Source organism: Eubalaena glacialis, chromosome 5, assembly GCF_028564815.1.
Source record: "Eubalaena glacialis isolate mEubGla1 chromosome 5, mEubGla1.1.hap2.+ XY, whole genome shotgun sequence".
NCBI classification, from domain to species: Eukaryota; Metazoa; Chordata; class Mammalia; order Artiodactyla; family Balaenidae; genus Eubalaena; species Eubalaena glacialis.
The window spans coordinates 1,999,680-2,016,982 of NC_083720.1; the positions used below are offsets into that span (position 1 = coordinate 1,999,680).

The 17,303-nt window shown below is 64.1% G+C and overlaps 1 protein-coding gene across 5 annotated transcripts in view; it reads left to right on the forward strand.

Annotated features, from left to right (window-relative positions):
* SH3BP2 (SH3 domain binding protein 2) overlaps nt 1-15,245 on the forward strand; it is a 36,194-nt gene extending 20,949 nt beyond the window's left edge. For 2 of the 5 annotated variants that reach the window (XM_061191888.1, XM_061191887.1), the window contains exons 2-13: nt 4,220-4,359; nt 5,528-5,630; nt 7,127-7,244; nt 7,576-7,646; nt 8,528-8,616; nt 8,876-8,944; nt 10,712-11,363; nt 12,753-12,876; nt 13,040-13,095; nt 13,510-13,591; nt 14,262-14,321; nt 14,677-15,245. In XM_061191888.1, the coding sequence (XP_061047871.1) occupies nt 4,224-4,359; nt 5,528-5,630; nt 7,127-7,244; nt 7,576-7,646; nt 8,528-8,616; nt 8,876-8,944; nt 10,712-11,363; nt 12,753-12,876; nt 13,040-13,095; nt 13,510-13,591; nt 14,262-14,321; nt 14,677-14,814 (1,698 nt within the window). In that variant the 5' untranslated portion in view covers nt 4,220-4,223 and the 3' untranslated portion in view covers nt 14,815-15,245. Of the gene's footprint in view, nt 1-2,877; nt 3,042-3,201; nt 3,226-3,265; nt 3,963-4,219; nt 4,360-5,527; nt 5,631-7,126; nt 7,245-7,575; nt 7,647-8,527; nt 8,617-8,875; nt 8,945-10,711; nt 11,364-12,752; nt 12,877-13,039; nt 13,096-13,509; nt 13,592-14,261; nt 14,322-14,676 lie in introns of those variants that run through there. The other 3 variants (XM_061191886.1, XM_061191890.1, XM_061191889.1) reach the window with 3 other exon arrangements.
* Nucleotides 15,246-17,303: the final 2,058 nt, after the last annotated feature.

The window sequence follows — 17,303 nt, forward strand, 5'->3', positions numbered from 1 at the left end:
CCCATCAGTCCTCAGCTCTGCCTCTGACACCCCCTGCCCCACACAGATGCCAGGTCTCCTTACAGATGGGGGAGGAGGCGATGGAGCAGGGTGGGGCTCTGTTTCAGCTTCCTGCGCCTTCCAGGCAACCTGCAGTCCCCAGCACCCAGCGGGGTCAGCATTCCACACCTCCTTTGGGACTGCCTGGGTGCCCCCTGTGTGCTGGGCCTGAGCTGGTGGGACCACCTGAAAGAGGGGACACTTGAGTTAACTCTTTTTTTTTTTTTTTAATATTTTTATTCATTGCAAGCGATTCCTGGTAGTTATTTATTTATTTTATTTATTTATTTTTGGCTGCGTTGTGTCTTCGTTGCTGCGCGCGGGCTTTCTCTAGTTGTGGCAAGTGGGGGCTACTCTTCGTTGCGGTGCATGGGCTTCTCGTTGCGGTGGCTTCTCTTGTTGCGGAGCACGGGCTCTAGGTGCGTGGCTTCCATAGTTGTGGCTTGTGGGCTCTAGAGCGCAGGCTCAGTAGTTGTGGCACGTGGGCTCAGTAGTTGTGGCACGTGGGCTCAGTAGTTGTGGCGCACAGGCTTAGTTGCTCTGCGGCATGTGGGATCCTCCTGGACCAGGGCTCGAACCCGTGTCCCCTGCATTGGCAGGCGGATTCTTAACCACTGCGCCACCAGGGAAGCCCGAGTTAACTCTCTTTCATTTTTGGATTGTTCGTTGCTAGTATAGAGAAATAGGACTGATTTTTGTGTATCGATCTGGTATCCTGCCACCTTGCTGAGCTTGTTTATCAGTTCTAATCATTCTTTCTTTAGTGGATCCCTTGGATTTTCTAATCATCTAATCTCTGAATAGTTTTACTTTTTCCTTCCCAACCTGCATAGCTTTTATTGCTTCTTCTTGCGTAATTGTCCTGGCTAGAACCTCTGGTACAATGTTGAATAGAAGTGGCAAGAGCTGATGTCCTTGCCTTGTCCCTGCTTGTAGGGGAACGCTTTCAGTCACTCACCATTGTTTATGATGTTAGCTCTCGGTTCTTCATAGATGTCCTTTACCAGGTTGGGGAGGTTCCTCCCCTCCTAGTTGGTTGAGTGTTCTTATTATGAAGGATTGTCAAATGCTTTTTCTGCATCTATTGGCATGAGCATGTGGTTTTTGTTCTTTATTAGATTGATATAATGTATTACCTGCTTTGAATTTTGTTTTTTGGGTTTTTTGTTGTTGTTGTTGTTGTTTTGGCTGTGCCGTGAGGCTTTTGAGATCTTAGTTCCCCCACCAGGGATTGAACCCAGGCCCTGGCAGTGAAAGCGCTGAGTCCTAACCACTGGACCACCGGCAATTCCCTACATTTTTTGAATTTTGAATGTTAAAGGAAGCTTGCATTCCTAGGATAAATCCCACGTGGTGTAGAATCCTTTTTATATGATGCTGGATTCAGTTTGCTAGTATTTTGATGAGGGACTTTACGCCGACATTCACAGGGATATTGGTCTGTAGTTTTCTTTTCTTGCGAGGTCTTTGGTTTTGGTATCAAGGTAACGTCGACCTCTTAGAATGAGTGCCTCGCTCTTCGGTTTTTGGAAGAGTTTGTGAAGGACTGGTGTTCATTTGAACCAACTCTTGAGGGTGAGTTAGTTCAGTTGTAACAGCAGGCAGTGGGAACAGTGTGGACAGAGGCCTGAAGGGGGGAGCGCGGTGGATTTGAGTAACAGGAGCCACGGGCCTGGCTGGTGCAGGCACACACACGGGAGGTGGAGGGCTGGAGGGCAGCCCGTGAGAAAGGTCCACAGGGGCTGGATCCGGAAGGGCCAGCTGGACATGAGCAGGTCCTGGAGCTTTAGAACAGAGCAGTGATGGGCATGGCGTGTGTGTTGGAGCCTGTGGTGAGGGGAGGGTGATGGAGGAAAGAGACTGGAGGCCAGGGAGGGAACTGAGGAGAGGAGGTGGGGTGGGGCTGCCCGGAGGTGGTGGCGAGGGGCACAGGCAGGGCGCCTAGAGGGCTGGGAATGCTGGGGGGTGGGGTTGGCAAGGGCACTGGGAACAGGCACAGAGGCTGGTGGAGCCTGAGTGTAGGGAGGCTGCTGTAGAGGCGTGAGAGGCAGGGGCTGGCTGCAGCGGGAAGGGGCCAGAGCGCTGGCCTGAGGCAGAGGCCTGGAAGCTAGGGACCGCCCGCTGGGTGGGAGCAGGGCGGAAGCTGTTAGACCCACCCTCTGCTGCAGGTGGCCCATCTCGGTGGCAGCCTGTATGCAAGCGGAGGTAGAGAAGGCAGCATGCTTGGGAGGCCAGCCTGTAGCCAGCCTAGGGGGCTCCTGGGAGAGGTGCCCGCATCCTTCCAGGCAGGTGGAGCTGCCAAGGACCGGAGCCCTGACCCCTGCAGGGAATCCCGAGTCAGACAGGCGACGCAGCCCGCCCAGAGGGGGCCACGGGGGAGGAACGAGGGAGGACCGGCAGCCTCGCCCGGGAGCCTGAGTGCTCGCGCCCCGGGGGGCGGAGGGAGGGGGAACTCGCCAGCCAGCCCCGCTTCAACTCCAGCTCAGCCCCGGGAGGCGGGGCGGCCCGCACCACCCTTGACAGAGGTGCACCGGGCCGGGGCTCAGGGAGGAGGAGGCGGCACTTTCCCAGGGTCTCCGCCGCCAGGAGCCGGAGGGGCTGGGGCCCGGGTGTGGGGGCGGTCGGGGGCCCTCCAGCCGCGCGGGGCCGTGAGGCGGGCTGCCCGTTCGCCTCCGCGGCTTCCCGACTCCGGGCGGCCCCTCAGGCGTCCGCCCCGCGCTCCCGCGCCCCCACCCTCGCAGCGGCCGGCGGGGAAACTGAGGCCCCACAGGCTGACGGGCGGGGCGGCGCCTCACCTGCGAGGGGCGGAGCCGGCGGCCGGGCAGGGGGCGGGGCGGCATGGCGGGCGAGGGGCTGCGGCCGCGGGCCCGGGGCCGGCGGGAGGAGGGCGCCGCGGGCGAGGCGGCGGCCCGGGCGCGCGGCCCGATGCCGTGTCGGTGTGCGCAGGGGAGGCGGGCGCGGGCCGACCCCCCGAAGCCAGCCGTGCCCGCCGCGTGGACGCTGTGAGGACCGAGCCGGCCCGAGCCGGCCCGAGCCGGCGCTTCCGGCGGGAACAAAGGCGGGCGGGGGCCGGCTCCCGCGGGTCTGGGGGCTCCGGACGGGGCGGGGGCCTGTCCGTCTGCCAGCACCTCCCGGGGCGGGTGGGCGCGGGGCCCCCTCCTACCTACGCCCGCGGGGCTCTGTCCGGTGCGGGCCGCCGGGCGGGCGCGGGGGTGGTGCACTTTGTCGGAGGCTCCACTGTTGGTTGGGGCGCAGGCCAGCGGGGTGGCTTTGTGCGCAGGTGGAGCTGGAGGGGGCAGCCCGAGCGACCTGGGCAGGGGCCGAGGAGCAGGCGTCCGGGGAGGCGGGAGGCGGTAAACATCTGTTGGAGCCTGCCGGTTTGCTGAGAGCGGAGTGGTTGTGTGTGTGTCTGTGTCTGTGTGTGTGTGTGTGTGTGTGTGTGTGTGTGTCAGGAGTTCCAGCAAGGCTGGGCCTCTGGGTCTTTTCTGTGTGTGTGTGTGTGTGAGGAGTTCCAGCAAGGCTGGGCCTCTGGGTCTTTTCTGTGTGTGTGTGTGTGTGTGTGTGTGTGTGTGTGTGTGTGTGTCAGGAGTTCCAGCAAGGCTGGGCCTCTGGGTCTGACCCGAACTGCTCCTCCAACTCCACGGGGGCCCCCGGACGGACCAGGCCCCGGGTGGGGTGGGGGCACGCACTGGATAAAACAGTGCAGGGTGGGTGGGTGCTGTTCAGAGGGACCAGGGGTGCGGGAGGCCCCGAATGTGACTGGGCACTGAGGTGCGTCACAGAAGAGGGGAGTCTGAATCTGGGTCTTGAAGGACGAGTAGGAGTTCTCCGTGTGAGGAGGGGTAGCAGTCATTCCAGGCAGAGGCGGGAAGTGTGAAACTGAAAGAACCTGCCAGGTTTCTGGGAGAGCAGCTGGAACATGAGTAAGAGGCTGTGAAGCGGCGGGGCCTTACAGCCGGGCCTGGAATGCAGGGCCCTGCGGGCCTGGGTTAACCCTGAGGCAGGCAGCCTGCCCCTGGAGACCGTGCACTGGGTGGTCCCTGCCCAAACCATGCCCCAGGCTGACTGGGAGACAGCGTGGATCCCAGCCAACCCACCAAACGATTGTCATGGCCCCCGTTTGGCGAGGGTGCGGCCCCCACCCCTGGCTGAGACATGTCCCCTTCCCTTTGTATTGTAGCTTCATGGCGGCCGAGGAGATGCACTGGCCCGTCCCCATGAAGGCCATTGGTGCCCAGAACTTGCTGACCATGCCTGGGGGTGTGGCCAAGGCTGGCTACCTGCACAAGAAGGGCGGCACCCAGCTGCAGCTGCTCAAATGTGAGTCCCCTGGGTGGTGGGGAGCACAATGGGAGGACGTGGGGACAGGGCTGAGCCCCACTGGACCTCCTTGGCCAAGCACCCTTCCTTTCTGAGCCTCTTCTTCCTTCCTTACCTGGTGGGCCCTCCAGAGTTTCCCTTCTCTCCCTGCCGGCCCCCCCTTGGGGCCCTGAGGTTGGCCTCCCCAGCCCCCAGGACTGCGGAAGGGTCTGGGGTGGTGCAGCGGGTGGAGATAGGAGGGCATTTGGTGCACAGTGCTGACCAGCTGGCCAAGGGAGCTTCAGCCTGTGGCCAGGGGCGGGAGCCCTTGTTGGCCTGGTAGGTCTGGCTCCTGGATGGTACCCTCGCCTTATCAGGTGGGTGTTCAGTGAGTCAGGCAGTCACTCCATCTGCAATGAACCCACGTACCAGGCCAACAGCCATCTGGGTGCTGGACCTCCAGAGCTTCATGAGACCGGGGCTCTGGTGCCTAGGACAGCAGGCTGGGAGAGGGAGAGAGCCCCCAGGCCTGGGAGATGCCCAGGCTTCAGACACTGAAGCCCAGGAGCATCAGGGCCTTGCCCACCCCTCTGACCAGCCACGAGCATCCCATGCCTTTGCTCAAGCTGTGCCCTTTGCCAGGGACTCCCTGGCCATGTGCTGCCTGGTTGAGGTGCCCCAGGCTGACGGGTTTGGTTTCTCTGTGGGCTCCGATTGTTCTGCTCTCCTCTTTGAACAGGGAGCCTCCAAGGAGGGGCTGTAAATGAGCCGCCTCCAGGCCTGGGAAGGGCTGCTCAGGGATGGGGCAGTAGCCCCAGGGGTTCTCACCATAACTGGCTCCACACCAGTGGCTCTTGTTGGCAAGATCTCTGGGCTTCTTTGCCCCCAGCCTCGCTCCACCCAGCAAGGCGGCTCTGTGGCCTCCCTGGGCCTCTGGCCCTGGCTCTGCCCTTCCTCGAGCCACTTTAGTCCCTTGTCCCTGGGGCCTGTGGTAGCGCCACACAGCCCCCTGAATCTCCCCTGCCCTGGAGGGACCAGCATGCCCATCCATCTGTTAGCATTTGGCCCCATGGTAGACTCCTGGGGAGGGGGCAGGAGGCCTGGCCTGGAGTCGCCCAGGGCCTCCAGGCGTGGTCCCTGGAGTGGGGCCTGCCCAGAGGCTCAGCCCCTGCCCTCGCCCCGCTCGCAGGGCCCCTGCGCTTCGTCATCATCCACAAGCGCTGCATCTACTACTTCAAGAGCAGCACGTCCGCCTCCCCTCAGGGCGCCTTCTCGCTGAGTGGCTACAACCGGTAAGTGCCCCACTGACCCCCAGCCCCACGGCCAGCGGGTTCGCCCCTGGTTCCCACCCAAGGCAAGTCCAGGCTTTCCTGAGATGGTTCACACCCCCAGCCCTTCTCACGGCTCCATTCTGGCCTCAGGCCGTTGCCGAGGGCCTGGGGACGAGGCTGGGGCTTCCTGCCACTTTATCAGCCTCAAGGGTTGCAACAGCCTGCTCTCCAAAGAGTCCCCATTCGGTCGCAGCCCAGTGACTTCTGCATCCCTCCTTCCTCCCCACCTTTTCCCCCTCAACCATCTCCGTCTCCTTCTGGCCAAGAGCCCAGCCCACTACCCCAGGCCCTGCCCCAGTCCCCCCTGGCTCCCGGGGCCTCCCATGCTGGGGCCAGTTCCCCACTGTGGGCTGCCAGTCTATCAGTTGGCCACGAGCCTGCCCTCAAGGAGCTCTCTGACTCGTGGGCACTGGGCCTCCCCCCACCCCCACCCCGGGGGATGGGGCATGTTGGCACATGTGGGCCCACCCACGGCCTCAGGGACCTGCACGGTGTGGGTGGGGGGTCAAGTGTGATTCCTGGCTCTAGGTCTTGGTGTCACACCACCCAGGCCCTGCACGCAATGGCATTAGTCTGTGCCTCCTGCCCCCCCGGGAGGGCCCAGCCCTTCCTGCCTATGAGAACCTGAGTGTCCCGTGGTGTCAGTGGCAGGACTGGCGCCCTTGGGGAGTGACTCTAGGCCTGCACTCACATGCTGGCCACAAGCTCAGTAGGGAAACTTGCCCTAAGCACCCAGCCCAGTGCCCAACCTCCAGGTGGAGGCCGGGGGAGGCTCCAGGGCCCTGTGGCTGCCAGCGGGCACTGGTGGATCAGAGCTCTGGGGTCCCCTGGGGAGGGACATTTCCTTTCCCCAAACACACCACCCCTGGCCTGGTGGGAGTGCAGCCTTGCAGCAGGGGATGGTCCAGGCCCTCTGATGGGCCGGATGGACACACCTGCCCCAGGCGCCCAGCCTGACAGCGCCCCCCATGGTAGACTTTGCGATCTCTATGCAAACCCCATGTCCTGGCTGCAGGAGCGGCCACAGTGAGTCACTTCCCTGAAATGTTCTCAGGCTAGCCACCTGGCAGCAGGGGCAGGGCTGAGGGTGACACGAGCCACATGAGGGTCCCCAGAAGGTAGGCCAGGGGCCAGGTGGGGCCCGAGGCATCCAAGTAAAGTAGCATTGGTGGGCAGCGAGGGTGGCATGTCCTCGTCTCAGAGCCCTGCACGCGCTGCTCCCTGGAAGCCCTCCTGGACCCCTGCGCCCTCCGCTCACTGCCCACCCTTGCCCACACGCTTCCTTCTGCCTGACGCATCCAGGCCTTCAGCCAGCAGCATCGATGGGCCGACCGTCCAGATCTTCCCCTGTCCCTCGGGGCGTGGTGCTGGGTGCCAAGTCCTGTCCAGGGGCGGGGCTGTGCTTGGGCCGTCCCTGCGGGCATGGGCCGCATGGTGACCACTGGCACTACCCTCAGGGTGATGCGGGCAGCTGAGGAGACGACGTCCAGCAACGTCTTCCCCTTCAAGATCGTCCACATCAGCAAGAAGCACCGCACGTGGTTCTTCTCTGCCTCCTCTGAGGATGAGCGCAAGGTGATGGGGGGCCGGGGAACTATCAGGGCCCCCGTCCAGGCCCTGAGGGGCCGTGGCTGGGGCATGGGCAGCTGGGTGGGTGCCGCCCCCCAGTCTCCGGTCCTCACACCCAGGGCCTGGCGCCAGCCCCCTCACACTCAGAGCACGCTGTCTCGGGAGGAACCCTGGGTGGGCTGAAGGGGGGCCGCGGCCCCAGAAGGGCCAGCCAGGGTCGTCTTCCCCAACCTTGGTGGTCGACACAGACCAGCCAGTGTGGGCAGGGGAGGAGGGATGAGGGTGGGTTCCTCCCCTGGGCCGCATCATGCCCGCTGAGGGCCTGACTGACCCGCAGAGCTGGATGGCCTTGCTGCGCAGGGAGATTGGCCACTTCCATGAGAAGAAAGAGCTGCCTCTGGATGCCAGGTGGGCCTGGGGGGGTGATGGTGGGCGGGTGTCACTAGGGCCCTGGACTTGACACGTGTGCCTGCCTCCCGTCCCCTGGGGGCTTGGCCCAGAATCCCCTCCTTGAAGGCTTTTCTGAAGGTGCCAGCTGGGCCACGTGTGTGCGGGGTGTGCACCTGTGTGTGTGCACTGGAGTGTGTAGGCATGTGTATGCGTGCACCCCATTGGTAGTTCCTGTTTGGGGATTACACGTGCTTTTACTTGCCCACCCAGGAAGCCCGGCATTTCTAGCAGCCCAGGCCTTTGGGTTCCCAGTGCCCCTCACTAGGGAGTGAGGCCGGAGTGAGTCCCCAGGGCAGTGGCCCAGCCTGTCGGGTGTTGTTGACCGCACGGTGAGGTGGCTCAACAAGCAGCAGGGGCTCTCTAGGCAGGAACTGCATCCATCCGGTCCTTTCAGAGATGAAGATAGGGAGGCCCAGGTAGGGCTGGGCACACCTAGGCTGTCCCGCAGGCCCCTGCCTGAGCCCCCAGGGCAGGAGCAGGTGGGGACGTGGGCCCAGCCTTGAGGCCTGGCACCGTCTGGGCCATCAGGGGTGTACTTGTGGCGAGAACCACGGTGGGGCTGAGGAGGGAGACACCACAGCCTCCAGTCCCCTTGTCTGCTCTTGTTTTGTGTGTATATGTCTGTCTAGATCTTTCTGTGTCCACACGTCTCCGTGTGTGTTCTCGTGTTTATCTGTGTGTTTGTCTGCATCCGCGTGTCTGAGTGTCCACGTGCATGTGGCTGCGTCTGTGTCTGTGTGTGTGTGTGTCTGTCTGCATGTCCGAGAGTGCGTGTCCGTGAGTGTGAGTGCAGGAGACCCGCTGCCCGGTACTCACTGCCCCGCCCGCCCTGCGCTCAGTGACTCCAGCTCCGACACAGACAGCTTCTACGGTGCGATCGAGCGGCCCGTGGACATCAGCCTCTCTCCGTACCCCACTGACAATGAAGGTGAGGCGCGTCCCCGTCCTCTGCCCGCCGTCTCTCCACGCCTGGCTGCTGCCCAGGAGGGAGACGTAGCTGGCTGGCCTCCCTGCTCCGTCCCTTCGGCTTCCCCAGGCAGCCTGGGTCTTGGGTTCCCATCCTGCCCACCTCATCCTGGCCCCAGGCCCCCCTGAGGGAGCGAGGTCCTGAGAGCCCCGCCCGGCCACCCCGGCCTGGGTGCCGCTGGCCTGGTGGACCTGAGTCCGACCCTCCATCTGCCCCACAGACTACGAGCACGACGATGAGGACGACTCATACATGGAGCCCGACTGCCTGGAGTCCGGGAAGCCCGAGGGTAGGCGGGGCGGCCGGTGGGCCTGGGCAGCGCTGGGAGTAGAGAACAGGACTGGGGCCTGGAGCAGAGGCCCCCCACCCCCACCCCGGGCCGGGGTGTCAGCCTGGGCACGGCTCTGGATGGCCTGAGGCCCGACGGTCTCCACCTCGGGCCTTGGTTTTTCTCCTTCAGCCCAAGTATTGGGAGGAACAGAGCAGAAGAGGCTGGCTCTGCTCACCTGCCCTCTGACCTCCTCCAGTTAGCCTGGGAGGGGGAGGGGCAGTGCAGAGATGGGTCAGGGGGAGCCCCACACGTGGGATGCCGAGCCAGGGCTGGCCCTGGGGGCTGAGAACAGGGAAGGAGGATAGCTCTCCGTGAGCACCTGTGGCCAGATGGTCACTCAGCTGCCCCACCCCCCAGAGCACTGGGCCCGGCAAGGGGGACAGGCTTGCACCAGGCATCCCAGGGAAGCGCAGGGACGGGTGGGGGAGGGCCATGCCTCTGTCCTGCCGTCTGTCCCATCACTCACTATTCCTTCCACCCCCAGTGCTCCTCCCCCAGCTCCTCTGGTTCTTGCTGATTTCATCATGGCCGGGGACTCCCTGTTCCTTGGCCTCCTCTCCAGCCACCTTGTCTTCTGCCCCCTCAACTCCTCGTGGCCTCCTCTTAGCTGTGCCTCCCTCACGTGCACCCAGGGCCAGCCCTCTTCCCTTCCACTGGCTCCCTCCCTCTGGGGCCCCAGCTCCCACAGGCCTTCAGCCCACCAGGACCTGCAGGCCAGCACCGAGCCCACGTCAGACCCTCGTCCGTCCTCTGGTCTTTGCGCCCTCGCTCACCCGCTTCGCTCTCTCATCTCTCGGGCCTGTGACTGCAGCCCTGGTGAAGCCCTGCCTCCGTCTGCCCCAGCCCTGGCTGGAGAGAGCCCACGGAGGCCTTACTCTCATCCCCACCTTGGACCTCCAGGGGCCCAGTGCCCCTGCACACCTACTTGCGCACTCCCGGCTCCTCTCCCAGAACGTCTCTCGTCAGGGTTCCCACCCCAGCGCCCGAGGGTGGCACTTGGCCCGGGGCCCCCTCCCTGCCCCCACCTGCCTCGCCAGCCCCAGACACCTCGTGCTCCGGGTCCCCTCCCGCCCAGCCCTGTGCTGCCCGGGGTGCCCACGTGCACAACCCCAGGGCTCAGGCCTGGCCTGCTCCTCTCCTGTCACTCTTGGGCCACAGCCAGTGTCATCGACAGGCTGTTGACTCCTGACATTTCCAGCCGGGGCCTTTCCTCTGAACTCTGGGCCTGGGCCCCTGGAGTCCACTCGACGTCCCCTAGATATCTCATGGCACTGTCAACTTGTTAGGAGCAAACCCAACCCCCAGCTTCCCCCAGCCTGCTCCCGCCCTTCCTCCTCACCTCTGTTAGTGGGAATCCCAGCCACCCCAGCTGAGGCCCAGTCCTGGGAGGCTTCCTTGCCCCTTCTCTTTCTCGCCCCGACCCACTCCCCCGGAAGCTGAAGTCTCCTGATGTGACACCTGGGCTTCAGGAAGTTTGCACAGGCTGCCGTATGGAGGACAGAGAGGGAGGGCCGGGTGGCCTGGGGTGGGCCAGGGTCCCAGATGGAAGGGTGCATCGGGAGTGCTGGGCATCAGGGCTGTAGGGCGGGCGGCCAGGCTAGGGGGCTGGGGGCTGAGGGGTTGCACGCCTGCTTGGCCCTGGCCGTCCCTTGCCGGCAGAGGTGGTGCTGCTCCGGCCTCCAGCAGGGGACGCTCGCTCACCAGATGGGTCTCCTTGCTCTGCAGATGCCCTGATCCACCCACCGGCCTACCCTCCACCTCCGGTGCCCACGCCCAGGAAGCCCGTTTTCTCTGATGTGCCCCGGGCCCACTCCTTTCTCTCCAAGGGTCCAGGCCCTCTGCTGCCACCCGCACCCCCTAAGCGCAGCCTCCCCGATGCCGGCCCGGCCCCCGAGGACTCCAGGAGGGAGCTGTTGGGCCCAAGGCGGCTCGAGCCCGGCCCCAGGGTGCCCGCCCCCTCCCGGAGGGTGAGTGATCCCCCACTGGGCGGCCTGCCTGCCGTGCCCAGCCGGAAGCCACCTTGCTTCCATGAGGACACCAGCCCCGGCCTAGAGCCCCGGGTCCCTGGCCACGGCGCTAGCTCTCCCTCTAGCTCTGCCAGCGCAGCCGCTGCCACGTCCAGAAACTGTGACAAGCTCCGGTCCTTCCACCTGTCCCCTCGGGGGCCACCCACACCTGAGCCCCCTCCCGTGCCGGCCAACAAGCCCAAGCTCCTGAAGATGGCTGAAGGCGCCCCCCTGAGGGAGGCAGCCAAGCCCGGACTCTTCGTGCCCGCCGTGGCCCCCCGGCCTCCCGCACTGAAGCTGCCCACGCCCGAGGCCACAGCCCGGCCCGCGATCCTGCCCAGGACAGAAAAGCCGCCCCTCCTCCACCTCCAGTGAGTCTGTGCCGCACTGGTGCCACCGGGACCCCTCTCCAGCCTGTCTTCCCACCGGCGACCCAGCCTCCCTGCCTCTGGCACGCAGCCCATGACGGGCGCCAGGCGGCCCTGGCCTGGGTGGGGGGAGGAAGGCGCCTTGACGGCCCTGGGCTGCCTAGGCTGAACGGCCTCCCCTACACCTGACGCAGGGGTTCCCCGGGGGGTCCCGCCTGGCCCTTGAGGTCCAGCCCTGTGGGTGGTGAGCCTGGAGCCCATGGCTGCCTTGGGGAGCAGTGAGCGAGGCGGGGCTTTGGGGACCCCGGCCTCCCAGAGTCCCTGCCGTGCAGTGAGGGCCCTCCGGGCGCTGCCAGCCTGCCCAGGCACGGGCGCTGTGGGGAGGTGTGGGACTGAGCCCTCCTGAGCCAGAAGTGCCCTTCCCGGCCCTGTCTGGGGCTCCAGATGCCACCCTGGCTCTGACGCCCCCGAGGCTGCCTTTGTGCCCTTCCCGACTGGGAACCTGCCAGTTACCAGTGGAATGTGAAACGTGTGTGTGACTCACCTCGAGGCCTGCTTGAAACACTTTCAGCTTTATTGCTGGGCAGTGCCGGGAGACCGGCGTGTCATCACACCCACAGCCCGTAGGACCCTCAGCAGTGAAGGCTCTGGGAGCCCCAGTGGGGAGCCTGGGCGGGTGCACTAGCACGGTTCTTCCTGAGCACCCTTGACCACGGCACCCTTCTCCCTAGGGCTCTGTTAGCACTGCCACCCGTGGGGACGTGCCTGGGAGGACCCCTTGGCACACTCATGGTTCTGTTTCGTGAGGGGCCGCAGAGTTGTAGGCTGGCTCATGTGTTCCTGAGCTCTGGATCTGGACCTGAGTGCCACGGGGCTGCGTGTGTCAGGGCTGATCGTCCACAGCACAGCCTCACCCACAGCCTGGCAGCCCGTCCCAGGGTGGCCTCCTTTAACCCTCCCTGAAGCCCTGGAGGCTCGGACCATGTGGCCACAGTGAGGGGCGTGTCCCTTCGGCTCGACCCATTCACATCCATCCCCCGTGGCTCTGGGAGGAGTGGGACTTGGCTGAGGTCACGGAGCTGGTCAGTGGCAGAGCTGGGCCCTTTGCCCACAGCGTCTGGAGCCCAGGACCCCCCTTGCCAGTGACCCCGGCTCAGGCTGCCAGGCATCAGGCGATTCCTGCCACCCCAGGGTGGTCAGCGTGGACCCCTCCAGAGCTCTGTGGTCCCGAGCCTTTGACAGCCACCAGGGCTGCAGGCGCCGGACCTCATGGGTTCCGAGGCTTGGTGTGGTCACTTGGAGGGCACGGGGAGCAGTGTTTGGAGGCGAGCAGAGGGGGCCTGTCCCACGTCTGGCAGTGACACAGCCTTCCTCTCTTCGCTCCCCTTCCAGGCGATCACCCCCCGACGGGCAGAGTTTCAGGAGCTTCTCCTTTGAAAAACCCCGGAAACACACGCAGGCGGACACACCGCAGGCGGACACTGGTGGGGAGGACTCGGACGAGGACTACGAGAAGGCAAGGCCGAGCGGAGCGCCCAGACCTCAGGCGGGGTGGGCGGCTGCGGGAGAGCTGGGGGCACGGAACACGGCGCAGAGCCCCCGGCTCCCGGCACAGGCTGGCAGCCAGCGGGGAAAGCCCCACCCAGGCCTTGCCGCTGACCACGTTGGCCTCCCTCCAGGTGCCACTGCCCAGCTCAGTTTTCATCAATACCACGGAATCTTGCGAAGTGGAAAGGTCAGTGTGAAGCTCTTCTTTCTCCAAGGCCTTGTCTTGGCAGACCTGAGGTTCTCTGTCACTCCCCCTACACACACCTACACACATGCACGCACGCACGCACACACGCACACTCACCCTCCGGTCTTCCTGCTTTTCGGTCCCCCTCTCCAGCCTCGGTGCTGGGCAGTTACTGGCACGAGAACACAGCTGAGTGCCACGAGAAACCCGGTGAAAGAACGACTCCTCCCAGCTCAGCGCCTGCTCCGGCCTCGCCCTGGGCTCTGTGTGGCCGGCCCTCGTGGTCCCCAGTGCTCTTGGAACCTGAGCTGCAGAATCTGGGACGACAGAAAGCCACGTGGGGCTGGGGCTGGAGGGTCCTTGAGAGAGCTGTCCGAGGGGGGCTCACCTGTTCGCACGGCTGTGTTCTTCTAGGCTGTTCAAAGCCACGAGCCCCCGGGGAGAGCCCCTGGATGGCCTCTACTGCATCCGGAACTCCTCCACCAAGTCGGGGAAGGTAGGCACCCAGGGAGGATGCTCAGCCGTCACCCTGCTGTGCAGAGGCCCCCAGGATGGCTGCGTTGTGGGGTCTGCCACTCTCTACACACCCAGGCTGACAGGCGAGCACAGGACTCTACAGTTCGTAGCTCATTTCCCCATGCAGCCTCTTACTTGGCTTCTCAACCGAGCTCCATCCTTGAGGTCTACAGCCCCCTCCTCCCCATCCATTCTCAGGAACTCAGCACCATCTGCAGTGATGCCCACTCCCCAGCACGGGCGTGAGGCACAGGAAGGGTTGGGGGGCCCGGGGCTCTGACGGGGTAGGGGGTTCCCCTTCCTGCTCTTTGAAGGGGAGGCTGCTTGGGGCCGTGGGAACGTTAGGATGTCTGCTGGCTCTGCCTGTGTCCCTCCAAGGGTGACTCGTGTGACCTCACTGAGCCTGTTTCCCCTTGAGTGTCGGAGATGGTCCTAGTGTGGACCAGGCACCTGCTACTGTCATTCACGTCTCAGCAGACTCTCTGAGGGCAGGAGTCCTGGGGCAAGGGGCCGCCCATCCTGACCCTGCTGTCCATGGGCAAGGTGACCCTCCCCCAGGGACCCAGCCTCAACGCTGCTGCCCCCGCACCCCGAGTCTATGTCTTTCCTGAGGTGAGTGAGCCATCCTCTGCTCGCTCCTCTCCCCGCAGGTTCTGGTCGTGTGGGACGAAGCCTCCAGCAAAGTGAGGAACTACCGCATCTTTGAGAAGGTGAGCGGGCTGCCTACCCGAGGGCCCTGGGCGGGAGGGGAGCCCTGGTCCAGGGCTTGGCTGGGGTCAGGGCAGAGTCTCCCTGGGAGAGCATAGGTAGTGGGTGGTCTGAGGCCAGCACCCCCAAACACCCCTCCTCCGCCCTCCCCTCTCTCCATGGCCCCACCTCCCCCCTCTCCTGGCTTCTGTGTGTCCTCCACTGACCCTAGAGGAGATGGGGTGATCAGCCCTCGGCCCTAGGCTTACTTACAGACCTGGCCTGCGTCCCCTGGGCAGAGCGTTACCGCCGACCTTCCCGTCTTACAGGGAGGGCCGGCTGGCCGGCCCCTCTGAGCCTGCCCCACTCCCCCCCCAGGAGGCGAAGTTCTACCTGGAGGGCGAGGTCCTGTTTGTGAGCGTGGGCAGCCTGGTGGAACACTACCACGCTCGCGTGCTGCCAGGCCACCAGAGCCTGCTGCTGCGGCACCCCTGCGGTTACGCCAGGCCCAGGTGACGCCTGTGCTGCACGCTGCTGCGCAGAGACGGCCACGGGCCACAGCCCTGGGCCACGCGGGAGGACACGCGGGAGCCAGCACCGTGCCCTGACCCGGGGCCTCCCCGGTGGACACCTCACAGAGATCACCAGGCCAGGCCCTGCCCAGCAGGCTGGGTCCCCGGGGCTCGGCCAGGCCCTGGGCTCCAGAGAATTGTGTGGGGCTCTCCTGTCTCACCCTGCCCACCTCCCAGGAGCCCAGGACTGAGCCCAGCCTGGACTTGATTTACAGAAATTCTGGTCCCCCCCGCCACGCCTCCCCGGCACTGGGCTGGGAGCTGGGCAGGGCTGGGGTATTTGGGGTGGGGGCAGGGGCTGGACCCCCCAGGAACGCTACAACGCAGGCTCCGTGAGGGGCTGGTGCCGTACAATAAAGCACAGATGACGTTTGCCCCGGTGGCCAGGGCTGCATTGGGAAGAAGGCATGGCCGGCCTTACTGAGTACCCACGCCAGCATCCAAGTGTTGACTGTAGCAGGTCAGCTCACGGGACCTCTAGGAGGTGGTCTTGTTTTCTAGGCCACAGGGCGCTAAATGACTTACCCTTGGGTCCACAGCTGGTAACAGAACAGGACCCAAAAAGTTGGACAGTCTGGGTCCAGAGCCTGTATCCAAAATGCCAGGTTCTGCTGCCAGAAGTCAGGTCCAGGGCAGTGAGGCTACGGAGTTAAAGGCTCCTCACATCAGTAATTGGGTCATTCGTTGGCTTAACCAGTGGTTACTGAGAGACAACTGGGCAGAAGGTGCGCACAGCGCCCACCGTCCACGGCAGCGGGGTGTGCAGGGGCTGGGAGCTTGCAACCCAGCTGGGAGCTCCAGGAAGAGTTCCTGGAGGAAATAATGGCTACAGTGCTGCAGGAAGAGTAGGCCCTGTGTCGGCCAGGGGTGGGTGGGGACAGTGGCACCCAGATGCCCAAGTCCTCTGGTCCATGCCTGGTGCAGGCCCAGCACCCATCATCCCCATGCTTCCTGCCATGGAATTCCAGCAGGCTGCTCTCCCTGGCGTGGCCATCCAGGCTGGAATTTTTTTTTTTTCCTCATAAAAACACACTCAACTGGGTGTCAGGGCTGGCAGGGAACCCAGGGTCATTTGCTCCTTGCTGCACTTTTTGCTGGGAACGAGGAATTTGCGATGTAAAAGCCAAGCCACAAGAGCCCATGTGCCCACTAGCCATTGATTAATGGTTCCGGAGGAAGGCCCTTTGGACGTCCCCTCCCCTGCCCTGGGCATGTCCTGGGGTGAGGTGGTTCGTTGGAGGAGGAGAGAGGAGTCCAGTCAGGTGGGAGGCTCCTGGAGGTGCAGCGGGGAAGACAGCAGCCGTCTCCTCCCAGGAACCGAGTGTCCAGCGCCGTCTCTACAGATGTTTCTTCTGCAGCCGCCCGGTGGAGGTGGGGGCGCCGGAGCCCCTGCTGCTCCTTCCGCAGCCGCTGTGGGAAGCCAGCAGTTCCTCTTTCCTGCGGCTGCACTCCACTGCCCCGAGCCCAGTGACGCACACCAGTCTCCGCTGTGGCTTGCAGTTTCCCTTCCTGGGAAATCAGAAGCAGTTTGCAGCAGTGTCCAGGGGCTGCTGTGCTGCTGATGCCTGTAGGACACAGGACACTAATGCTTTTAGCTGACATGCAGCCACTTGGCAGCCAGCTCATACTTGAAGACCCCTGAGCTGGAAGGTTGGGGGGTTCTGGTGTCCAGAGCCAGGTGATAGGTCCTTCTGGCCACCTGGACAGATGAGGCCTGTCTGTGCTAGAGGCCCAGCCCAGAGCCCAGCCCAGGGCCTGCCGGGACAGCTGCCCTCCTCTTTGTGAGTTCACACCCCAGGCCCAGGGCCTCGGTTGCTGGAGTGTGTGTGTGGAGGGTAGTGTGGATGGGGCCCCAGGCACCGTCCTCCAGCACGCAGGAGGGGCTGGAAGGGGTCCCACTCCCCCGAGACCTGCCATGAATGTTCTATTCCTCACGTAGGGCTGGAGGGTGGTTACCACTGGCTGAGCACTTCCTGTACTCAAGGTGCTGAGCTGCACGCTTGACTTAGGTCTAATAGCAGCTGCCCTCCAGGCAAACTGTTTTACAGGTGAGAAAACCCAGGCTCAGAGAGGCCTGGATTCTAGACGCAGCCCTGTGATCTGTCCTTCACTGCTGAGCCCAGACCCTGGCCCCCGCCTAGCTCCCTGCCACCCGTGCGGCCTCGGACAGTCATTGCAGGGTGTCTGGTTAGCCTGCCTCCCGGGGTTCTGGGCATGCCTTCACCCAGCGAGGGGGGCCACAGCTCCGCGGGGGACAAGACTGACCTGCCTCACTGCTCTGCCCTCCCAGCCCCAGTCTGGGGGTAAACTGACGGGGGCCCCACCCGAGGGGCTGTGCTGCTCCCTCACCTTACAGACAGGGAAACTGAGGCTCAGAGAGGCTTCGCTGACCCGCCCAGCCTGATGGTGAGTCCAGAGATGGTTCAATTCCTG